The following is a 12027-nucleotide window of genomic DNA, read 5'->3' on the forward strand; positions in this document are numbered from 1 at the left end:
AGCACCTTGCCTACGTCCCCCTTGCGCGCTTGCTGATTGGCCGCGACGCCCATCCTTCAAGGCCAGGAGAGAGAGGCGGCTCCCGGAGAAGAGACTCCACACAGCCAGCTCGTGTGCCCTTTCCCTGCCCCCGCCGCGGATTCTCTCACGGCCCTGCCCGCCCCAGAAGCTCCTCCCCCTTTTGCGTCACTCACCTCCCCCGCCCTCGGGCACCGCCCACTTTGCTACGAATTCGAGGTTGGCAGGGGAGGGGAGGTGTTTTTTTTTTTGAGGGGGAGGGGTGGGGGTTGAAGAGAGAACAACAAAAAAAAGCCCTCCTCATGGCCGGCTGGCTCGTGGGCGCGTCTCCGCCCACTTCGGCGTAGCCCCGCCCCTCCTAGGCCGCCGGCCGGCGCAGCTAACTGCGGCCGTTGCCTGCGAGGCGGGGCGACGGGAGCGAGGCGGGAGGCCGCCTCCGCTTGCCGCCGCCGCCTCCGCCACAGGGGAGACTTCCGCCGTTGGTCCCTCACCTCCCGGCAGTCTTTCGCCCTCTTTCTCTCTCTCCCCCATCTTTCCCTCAGGAGAGGCGACGGCTTCGTGGCGCCTGTTGTCGACCCCGCGAAAGCGCCGTCCGCCCTCTTTTATTTCCCTGCGCCGGCCAGGAGCCGCGGAGACTCCTCCCCTTCCCTCTTTTCTCTCTCTCTGCCTTTCTCGCCTCCCTTCGCCCGCTCGCCGCCTCAGCAGCAGCGCCACCTTCCTTCCTCCTCCTCCTTCTCTTCCCTCCCGGTTCCTGCTGCCCCCGCGAGGCACCTGCGCCCCTCCCCCTCCTCCTCAGCCGCCGCCGCCGCCACAGCGAGAGAGAAGGACAAGGCCGGAGTCGGCCGCGACCTCTCCCCGCGCGCGAGACCTCCCTCCTTCCCTCAAGGTACGGCCGCCTCACGAGAGCCAGGCGCGCGCGGGTGTGTGTGATGGGGCCGGGTTGGCGGTTGGCGGCGCGGGGTTCCTGTGGAGGTTTCGGGGGGGGGGTCCTCCTTGAACGGTACACAATGGGAGGTGGAGAAGGTGGTGGTAGAAATATGGCCGTGGCGGGATTGGGGCCCTGCCTCGCCTGTGGATTGTGAGGCATGTTGCTTTTGTGAGGAGAAGGGTGGAGTGTTGTGTGTGTGTGTGTGTGTGTGTGTGTGTGTTTTTTATTGGGGGAGGGGGAAAGGAAGGGGGAATCTCGTACCTTGCGGGTGGCTGGGACTCCCGGAGCCTGTTTTGTGTTTCCACAAGGGAGGTTCGCTCCGAAACCCGCGTCCCAACTGGAGCTTATAAGGGTGGGGACAACGAGCGCTATCTATATACGTGGGTTTCATCGCCGTGAGTCAGTCTGTTGTTGTGCTGTGTATGGGAGTGTGGTGTGATTTCCATCTCCCCCATCAGTGTGCGTATTTTGTGTGTGTGCATGTGGGGGTGGAATTGTGTGTATGTGCATAATACATGAGGGTAGCAGTGGTACTTACACACACACAGGCACACAGGCTGGCGCATCTGCCCGTCGCCTTGCGGAGGAGTGTTAATGGGGGTGGGAGGCAGGGGCGACGAGGGCGAAGGCTAGCGGGGTTGCCTGCTCCTCCAACCAGAAAGCAGAAGGGAATTAGCAACCTAATCTCTTCCCTAGGAGGGACCAGCCCTTAACAGACAGGATTTATTACAATGATGCCGCATGTGTGCGGTTTGTGTTGCTGTGTGGTGGTGGTTGTTGCCTTTCCTTTCCCCACCTCCCCAGTATACAAAGGTAGGATGGTCCATTTGGATGGCGGAGCCTTGTACTTGAATGCAATGCCCATTTCCTGTAAGGCCCATATTTACTCTTTCTCGACTGCTGGGCATTTTCCGTAGCTGCAAATAATTGATTGCAGCCTTGTAAACAATACTTAAGAGGTCTCTTTTCTGTAGGCCTGCTCCTTTGCCTTTGCTTCGAAGTTTGGTTAATTAAGCTACTGTGCTGGCTACTGGATAGCCAGTAAGAGCGAATGGCAAGCACTATAGGGTACTTAAGGTGAATATTTTATTTTTCCCTCAAAGGTTTATACGCTTTAAATGCAGCATGTGTTCAGCTGAAGGCCTGTCCTATTAAAAATTTCTACCTGTCATTTTTGCATGTCATATACCTCAGTGCATAAAAACTTCCTTTGTGTGAAATGTCAAGCTGGCTTAAAGACTACTTCTTTGTCTTTTGAAAAAGCCTCAGTCCTCAGTAATTTACTTGCTGTGTGTGGGATCTCAAGAAATACCAGAAAAATAAGAAATCAAAATAATACTTTATCAAACAATTATACATATCATTTGTACATATCATTTTTTTGCTCTTACAAGTTATGGAGCTGCCTTGCATATTTTCTGAAACTGAGGCTTTAAAAAAATTGAGGGTATTCTGGTGAAAGTGTAGCATGAAGTAATCTTGAAAAGTAATGGTTCAGTCAACTTCTACAGAACAGATACTACCACTAGAGTCTTGGAATAATGAAACTTTGGCCTGTGGTTCTCACATAAAACCAAACTATAGTTTATTAAACCATGGTTTATTAAACTATAGTGTGGCCATTATGTGTTAATCCTGCCCAACAGCTTAATTATGGTTTATTTGCTGCCAACAAACCACAGTCAGAATCTATGGTTGGCTTGTGAACTTTGGTTTGATTTAACTATGACTGGGTGTTACATCTGAACCCATCACTCTCTAACTTTGGCTTGTTTCATCACCTCACCTCAAATGCTCACCAAACTACAAAGGCATGAAGCAAGAGCAACTGGAAAACAATCTGAACTTTGTAGAAACTAGACAGTTGGACAGTACAGTCTTGGTGAAGCTTTTCCCAGAATTATATTTCCATACAAGAAGAGGCTTGACCATGCAACAATTACATAAGAAACTAGTAGTATTTTAAGAAAACAACTTCTAGGGACTACCTGATCTCAGATGAATCCACCCATGGGAAAGATTCATCCTGGTTGCTAGGGGAAAAGGAAGGGTAAACTATGGTGATTCTGAGGACTAGGAAATAAGACAGAAGCCTCTAAAGTGCACCCAATGGGAAGTGAAAACAGCATCTCTTTAGGACCCCCGTCAGCAATTCTTGTTGCCTTGGAGTCAAATAACTTGCTTATCATCACAACTCTGACTTCTCATTGGCCAAAAACATTGTCAGGTAGGCTCACCTCACAGTAATTGCTTAGAAGAATACTTGCTGCATAACATAATTTTTCTACAAAAGGGTTCAAGCAAAACTTTGCTGTTGCCTGTCATTCAGTGTGTGTAAGTGAAATGTCATAGTCAGGTTTTTTTGTCCAGCTCTCATCAGTAGTGATTATTTATCTCTTTGTCTCACCCACCCCCAAGTTATGATGTAGTTATAGAATTCTGTGCACGACATTAACCTTGCAGTAAGTACGATTGAACTCATTAGGACTTCTCAGTAGACATGCATAAGATTGTTAGCTTATTAACATTTCCAGAAACTACCTCTGCATACTGCTGACTTTTGGTAGGCATGCTAATCTTATTTGTATGGAGAAATGAGTGAGAGCTTCAGATCTACAGAGATCTCATTCGACACATGCAGACATATACATCATAAAAACTCACTTGAACCATTGTATTGTATGCTATTGTAAAAATGGACTCTGTAGAGTGCCAGAAATGCTAAAGTGCCAATGCATATTATTAAATACTTTATATTTTCTCTGCATGCATTTATATCAACATATTGCTATAATGATAGTTCTGAATGACAATTTTCTATAAGAGTTAACTTGTGATTTACTTATTTTTAGAAAAGCTTTTCTGTTACTATTCTAAATAAAGTTTTAATATTTGCCCATTGTTTGATCGCTACATAGGCAGACCAATGGTGGACAGAGTGCTGGGATTAAATGTGGCAAATTAACTGAAATCACTTGACAACTTTGAGCCTAAACCAAATCAGAACGCTGTTGTAAGGCAGAATTGCCACTGCGCTCCTTATGTAAAAGGACAATATTTACATTCCCTAAATGTACGGAATACACCACATACACCATGATACAGTTGAAAAAGTAGGCTACTTACCATTACAAAGGCATGCCTGGCCTAATGGAATGTTCAATGATTGATAAGTGTTTCACCCAGAAGAGTATGTCACACTGGCTTGCTTAAAGTGGCATGACGCTAAGTGATGGCAGAAGGCCCATGTCTTCCAAATATATGATCTGTTCCCTAACTACATTTAAAGTGTGTGCAATGGAATGTAATGCAATGTTAGGGCATGTGTGCTGCTGAACCATTCTGCCACATACAACTCTTTATCTCTATAGCTTGCAACATACCACTCTCAGGTTTAGAGTTTTCCTTCCCACTGGAACTCCAGTGCTGGATAAATTCAAGGGGAAAGGTTCTGAAATAGGGAAAGGTGCAAGTGTGTGTGTGTGTGTGTGTGTGTGTGTTTTCAGTACCTCTGTCTGTAGGTGGTGTCAGGCTAGTGGTTCCCAAACCTTTCCCCCATAGGCCATTTGAAACTTGCTGAGGGTCTTGGTGGACCACTTAATGATTTCTGGCTGTTGTAGCAATTGCAATGCACTGTGCTAGATGCTGTATGATTTCTGATTTTATTTTTATTGCTTTTATTAGTTATACATTGTACAGATAACCCACAACTTATATGCATTTAACTTGTGCAATTTCAACTTTACACGGTTGAAGACCAACTGGTTGAAATCACACAAATTAAATGCATGGAAGGCGGAGTGCTTAAAATGCTCTTTTTGTGCAGGGTTTTCCTGGAGTGGAAAGATCTTTTAAGGTCTCATACTTGCTTACTGGACTCTGAGAGGCTTCTGTGAGACCCTGTGAGATATTTCAGAGCTTGGTGAGCAGAGCAGAGAGCTTAAAAGTGCTCTGTGATGCTTGGGGTGGGGTAAGACCTGCTGGGTGTGCTGGCTGTGGAAGGTAAGATGCTTGTGTGTGAGCAGTTCCAAGGAGTTCTTTTTGACTATATACAATTTTGGCACCCCAGAACCTAACCTCTGTGAAAGTTGTGAGTTACCTGTATTGTATTTCATAGAATCAAAATTGTAATATAATAAAAAACAATATAAGCAATTAAAGTACATTTAAAATCAATGTGAGTACAGTGGTACCTTGGTTTATGAACATAATCCATTCTGGATGTCCATTCTTAAACTGAGCTGCGCTTTCCCTAATGAGGTCTCCCGCCGCTGCTGCCCTTCCACCGTTCGGATTCCGTTCTTAGACCGAGGTAAAGTTCTCAAACTGGGACACTATTTCCGGTTTTGTGGAGTTTGTAAACCGAATCTTTCTTAAACTGGACTGTTCTTAAACCAAGGTACCACTGTATTGAATGTACTGTATGTACTAGTCTTCAAACACAAATCCACAGGCACACCACAGACCACCTGAATGAAGCTTAATAGTTCTGAATCACCATTTTCTATGAACCTGGATAGCAGTAATGACTAGAAGCAGTTGATAGGATTATCCCTCTTGAATTCTATGACTACCTTTTACAGCGATTTACTAATGGCTAACACCATGTACTGTGGCAGTGAATTGCATAAATTATGCGCTGTGTGACGATATACTTCATTTTGTCTGTTCACATTCTCTGTTTAGTCAGTTTCATTGTATGGCCCCTGAGCTCTAGTATTATGAGGGAGAAACATCCTTTTTATCTACTTTCTCCATACATGATTTTATGAATTTCTCTCATAACCATCCCATTTTCATTTCCCCCATGTAGCCTTATAGGGCTATTGATTCAGCCCTCAGGTACTTTTGGTTGGCTTTTTCTATACTTTTTCTACTTCTAGAATATCTTTTCTGACATGTTGTGACCCAAACTGTACATTATGTTCCAAGGACTGCATGGCCACACTATAACTATAAAAACTATAAAGGGTTTTTGTTACTAGCAGTTTTATTTTTAATCGCTTCCTAATAGCTTACATAGAGTTTGCATTTTTCACAGTTGCCACACATGCACACATACAAACAGAGGCAACATTTTCACTGAGCTATCTATCATAACCCAAAGAGCTCTTCTATGATAAACCACTGCAAATTCAGACCCTATATGTGAAGTTAGGATCTCTGCCATCTGTATCACTTTGCTCTTTCTTTGAACTGTATTTAACTTGTTTTGGTTCTGTTCATTTCATATAGTTCAGAGAGATCCTTTTCTGAGCTCTTCTTAGTTAGCCAGATTTGTGGGTGATACTACATTATTTGGGGAAACAAAAGCTAAATCACTACTCATTTGTAATCCAGTTTGTTTATGAACATATTTAGAAGCACTATTCCTAATACATGTCATTGAGTCACTCCACTAATTGCATCCTTTCACTGTGAATGCTGTACATTTATTACTACTCTTTGGTTTCTGTTCTTCAGCTAGTTCCTAGTCCATACTGGTGAATTTAGTCAGGAGCCATTGGTGAGAAACCTGGTCAGAAGCTTTCTAAAAATTTAAGTATGCAATGTATACTGGATCATACTTATCAACAAGCTTTTGGACGCTCTCCAAAGAACCATAACATATTAGAGAGACAGTACTTAGTAGAAACCATGGTGATTGTTTTTCAACAGGACTTGTTCGTTTATATGCTTGATCATTTTAAATGTTTTCCATCAGTTTATCTGAAACTGGTGCTAATCTGACTAGCCTGTAATTTCCTGGCTCTCTCTTTAAATATTATAGTTGTATTGACTCCCTTCTAGACATCTGAAATGGAAGCTGATTTTTAGTGACAGTGGGTGGAATTCACTTGTGCCCTTCACTTTGCAGAAGAGCTTTTGATTCATTGGAGACCTCTGGTAACAGGGTGGGGCTGAGTCAATTTTTGTGAATTCCTTCTTCCTCCTAGAGTCCCCTCCATCCCCTTGGGGCACCCTTTCATAACAACGAAGAATATGTTGCAGAAGGTTTCATGAGAAAGTGGGAATTGGCAAAATTTGCCTCCCCTTTTCCATTAGTAGGGGCCTCTGATAGTTCCAAGAGCCTTCCACTCATAGAAGGGCACAGGTGAAAATACGCATTTCCAAATGCAACTAGGCAAGTGGCTAAATGTACTATGTATTTGTTCATAATACTCAATTTTTGTGGAGACATTGGCAAATAGAAGCAAGTCAAGGTACCGTATTTTTCGCCCTATAGGACGCACCCAATTTTTTGGCGGGGGGGGGGAATAAAGGGGAAAAAATTATTTCCCCCCCCCCCCAGGTGCGGGGCTGGGACGGGGGAAGCCCGAGCTTCCCCTGACCCCAGCCCCCAGAACATGCAGCTCTCCGCAAGCCGTGGGAGCCCAGTGCCGGGCTCCCACGGCTGAAGCTAAGCCTGGGCACGTTGCGCCTCCCCGCTGCCCCCGAGCTTGCGGGGCTGGCGGCAGGGAGAAGCGGGCTGGCGGCAGGGAGAAGCGGGCTTTTCCTGCCGTCAGCCTCCAAACGACGTCGGGAGACAGCTTGCGGGGCTGGCGGCGGGGCTTCAGCGAAAGCCTGCATTCGCCCCATAGGACGCACACACATTTCCCCTTCATTTTTGGAGAGGAAAAAGTGCGTCCTATAGGGCGAAAAATACAGTATATAGGGAGTCCAAAGTATGACTGTTTAATAATCCATACTTCCTGTGGGAAATAAATTTATTGTTTGTGTGTTTTTCGGTATCTGGCCACATGAATTTGAGTAGTCACAGCATCAAATTTGCTTTGGATTGATTGCTTATGTTAAATTCATTCTTTTTTTCAGAATTCATCTATGAATAAAACAATGTGTGAATTGTGATGGGGGGAAATGTATCAATATTGGAACATTATATTGGGTAAGTGTGACTTGTAAATTCTGTCTCTTTATAAGGAATTATGGTCAGGTGTAAAAATTAGTGATTGCTTTAAATCACCTGTGTGCAGGCCTTAAGAGTGATCCACTGTGGGTGACCAAGCTGCCCCCCAAACTGAATTTTAAGGGGGAGTGTGCCAAAGAGAAGACACTTGGGAATTTCACTTGTGTTCCTCCCCATCGCAATCTAGCTCCAGATACACCCACTGGCATGATGCCTCTAGCTGCCTTTAGGAGCAAAAAAATTTACCTCCCTTTTTATAGATCTGTTATTATTTTCTTTGTATATTTTACTTTCCTCTTTTTAAATTTCTTTTAAAATCTTATTCCATTTCTCCACCACATTTTCCCTTTTTCTTGTTAAATTTGGAATATCTGAATCATGTCTAGCCCATCCTTTCTCAGCCTTGGGTCTCGATGTTGTTGGACTACAGCTTCCATCATCCCTCACAACTGTTCCTGCAAGGGTGATCGGAGCTGTCGTCCAACATTATTTGGGGATCCAAGGTTGAGAAAGTCTGGTCTAGGGTCTGGAGAATATGTATTAGGAGTTTAGGGGAGGGGAATTAAAATGAGCAGCCAACAGATGGGCTGCTTTCATTGTAAAAATTGTATACAGAGAAACAGCCAAGCAAAGTGAATTGTTTGGAAAGAAGAGACACGTTATTGTGTAATAGTTTCAGTATGATAGTAAGAAAAATCACTAGCTTTTGGATCTATGTAATTTTATGTTGGTTCTCATAACTTTCAGGAAGTGGTGTGCTGGAAAGGTGGAACTTTAACAAGCAATGCTTTGAAATTATGAAAAGTTCAGAGACAAATTTACTATGGAAAAAGCTGCATGATACTATAGTAATACTAGGAGAAATCCTAGGTGCCTTTAAAAAAATCTGGTGTTGCCTAGAAATTTGAAATCTAGTTCCAACTCTAAACTGTTCTTTTTTACTTATATTGGCAATGAAATTAAAGTAATGATAAGCATCTGAAAATAGCATCAGAGCATCATAGTACTTCTATGGTGATGATGTTTTTCTTCCTCTTTTTCATATTTATTCTTTTTAAACAAGTGTTGATGTCAGTTGTTGATGAGAAATAGGTTATTTAACATTTAAAACTTGGAAACTCATTTCCTTTCTTTTGGAATTATTGGTCTCTGCTCGTTACATTTTGATGACTCATTACTTCACATATCAGAATTCACTTTCCTTTCATCAAATGCCTGCTGCTTAGTTATTCAGCTTGTGGGTTTCATTCCAGTGGGATATGGCACTTTATAAACAGCACACTTTCCAGTGACAACAGGATAGAATTAGGGCTGTGGAAAAAAATGTAAGTTGTGCTCTACGTTGTTAGGCATTAAGGATTTATCCAGCTTGCTGTCAAGATACTTCTCTAAATTCACCTCCCTTTCTCCAGAGGGATTTGGGACACTGAGTTTGGCCTGGAGATTGATTTAAAGAGGTGACAAAGAGTATTGTTCAGGGGCTGGAGGTTCCTCATTCCCATTCTGGAGGACTCATCTAGAAGATAGATGTTCTGTAATTAGTATTTTGTTTTGTCTTGATTTAAATTGTTGTTGGCACCTGCCTGTCTTGACAGTGGAGTGTGCCCAGTGGGTGAGGGAGTCAAATCATTGTGTTAGCAGCATCAAAGTGACCTTTCCAGAGCTCAAACCTGGGGAGTGTGTATGGAGGTCCTGGGCTGCCCAGCAGCCTTGCTGATGTGGTCCAAAGCAGAGCAATCCGTTTGGCACCAGCTTGGTTGCAGAAGTTGCTGGAAGCAGAAGTATAAAGCACCAGCCAACCGCCTGAAGGACTCCATTCTGGATATGTGTAGGGTCTATCCTGCAAGGTAGCAGAGGTTTAGGATCAGTTTTCCTTCTCCTAGATGGGCTCCCTTCCCAGGTTGAAGAGCCCCATCTGCCCCTCACTTCCCTCTATAGCACATGCAGAAACTGCCTTCTTGACTGTTGGACCCACTATTGGTCTCATCCTCTCGGCATTTCTTTGCATGTAGGGGAATTAGTGTTTTAAAGTTAGTGTTTTAAATAGTCAACTTTTTGGCAGTTTTTGACCCAAAAAGTCACTTGATCCAAGAGTGTTTTTGTAATAGTTTTCTTTCACACTTGGTACTGCAGAATTTATGTATGTCCAACAGATTTTGTAATGTGAACATAAAGAATCCTTCTAAAATTATATTTTACAACATCCCAGACACCTTTCAGGAAAGGGAAAAAAAAATAGTCCACAATAGAAAGCTTTGCACGAAGTGGGATAGAGGAGGGCATTGAAATAATATATTACAGTGGTACTTCTGGTTGCGGATGGGATCCGTTTTGGAGCTCCAGTCTGATCCTGAGGTTTCTGCAACTGGAGGGACCACTTCTGCGCATGTGCGTGGGGCGGTAGAGCACTTCTCCACATGTGTGCGTGGTGAAACCCGGAAAAAAATACTTCCGGGTTTGCTGCGCTCGCAACCTGAAGGATGCGCAACTGAAGGTGTGCGTATCCAGAGGTACCACTGTACTTTGTTGCATGCTATTGATGCTGTTATTTAAAGCCTATTCTTGCTAGTTCTTGAAAATGTATTATTGCAACTTAAAGTGAAATAATAGTTCACCTGTAGGCATTTTTATATAATGGCTCCATCAGTCTGATGGCTCAATCATTAAACAATTTTAGCAGATTTTTGCAACTTAGTCTTGGGGAGCTTTAGCTGCTCTTGGGATGTGCTATGGTGTGTGGTATGTCTACTTATTTAATGTGTTATTTTGATGTGCACTAATGTTGGAGCTCAGCACATTTCTAGAGATCAGTTTGAATTTCGTGACTTGGGTGTTTTAGACTTTACAAAGATTTATTAATTGGTTGTTCGCACCCGTATATTTTTGTTTGTAGATACTGTGTTGTAACATGTAGGTGATACATTTAACAACATGTACACAACTCTGATATTTTGTGAGTTTATTGTTGAACCAATAAACAGTAAACATCTAATCATATGCTGTGTGTAATTTATACATTTACCTGTATACCTTTGTCCTTACATGCTTGATTAATAAACGTTGTTGTTGTTGTTGTTGTTACAGAAGCACTTTAAAAACCAGTAAATGGTGCTGATAGAAGATCTACTGAGATTACATTTTCCTGTAACAACTACGAAGGAAACATACTTTGCGAATGGGATGAATACACAAGCAGTGACTGCCAGCAGCAGCTTGCTGACTCACAGTAACTAGCTGGAGCACTTAACTAGTGATGTGTCCATTTCTACTTTACCCCATTTGAGCTTGCCTGTCTTGAAAGGGGAAAGAAGTTCAAAGTGGAGTACCGTAAACTTGATATGGATAGCAAAAAGAAAGACAAGGACAAACTGGATGATAGAATGGCAAGGCCTAGTGGACGATCAAGTCACAATCCACGAGGCAGCAGCTCTTCAAACTCTGGAGTGTTAATGGTTGGACCTAACTTTAGAGTTGGAAAAAAAATTGGATGTGGCAATTTTGGAGAGCTACGATTAGGTAAGATTCTGCTCATTTAATTTTGGATGCACATGCCTTTGAAACATTCAAATCTGTGTTGTATGTTAACTTTGTTTCATTTCAAAATAATGAGGTCTGTTTATTTAGACTATAATACAAAATTATGACTGCTGGTAGTTACTATAGATTTGTCAGCATAGTGTAAAGGCAGTACATTTCTGATATCTTGGGAATGTAATTTTTGGACCCTTGAATGAATCCATGCCATATGCTGTGGTAGGAATATTCATTTGAGTACATAGATTGCAGGTTGGCTCTTTGGGTACAATAGATTATCGAATATTGAACTTTGGATCTTCCGTCATTGTTGGTCTTGATTTGTGTTGAATTCCAGGAGTGGAAGTGGCATTCTATCTTTTTTTTACACGTAGGCCCTTATTTTCATTGCTATGCATTTTATTTAAAGAATGGGTAGATTTGGATTTAACAGTATTGGATTAATAAACCATTCATTCATTCATTCATTCATTCATTCATTATTTTAAATAATAAGTTTTTTAAGCCTTGAGTGAGCATTGACGCAGTATGCTTCCCACTGCTTTCCTGGCTTGACCCTAGTATTTCTATTATGGTTTCTTTAAATCACTTTCCCCATTATGTTTGAAAAGGGGAACTGTAGCTCTGAGGTTTCCAAACT

The 12027-nt window shown here is 42.9% G+C and overlaps 1 protein-coding gene across 5 annotated transcripts in view; it reads left to right on the top strand.

Moving 5' to 3' along the window:
• Positions 1-360: 360 nt before the first annotated feature.
• CSNK1G3 (casein kinase 1 gamma 3) overlaps positions 361-12027 on the top strand; it is a 52442-nt gene continuing 40775 nt past the window's right edge. For 2 of the 5 annotated variants that reach the window (XM_053409301.1, XM_053409303.1), the window contains exons 1-3: positions 366-904; positions 7760-7832; positions 10938-11369. In XM_053409301.1, coding sequence (XP_053265276.1) covers positions 11192-11369 — 178 coding nt within the window. In that variant the 5' untranslated portion in view covers positions 366-904; positions 7760-7832; positions 10938-11191. Of the gene's footprint in view, positions 905-7759; positions 7833-10937; positions 11370-12027 lie in introns of all 5 variants that reach the window. The other 3 variants (XM_053409305.1, XM_053409306.1, XM_053409302.1) reach the window with 3 other exon arrangements.

Source organism: Podarcis raffonei, chromosome 11 (assembly GCF_027172205.1).
Source record: "Podarcis raffonei isolate rPodRaf1 chromosome 11, rPodRaf1.pri, whole genome shotgun sequence".
NCBI lineage: Eukaryota > Metazoa > Chordata > Lepidosauria > Squamata > Lacertidae > Podarcis > Podarcis raffonei.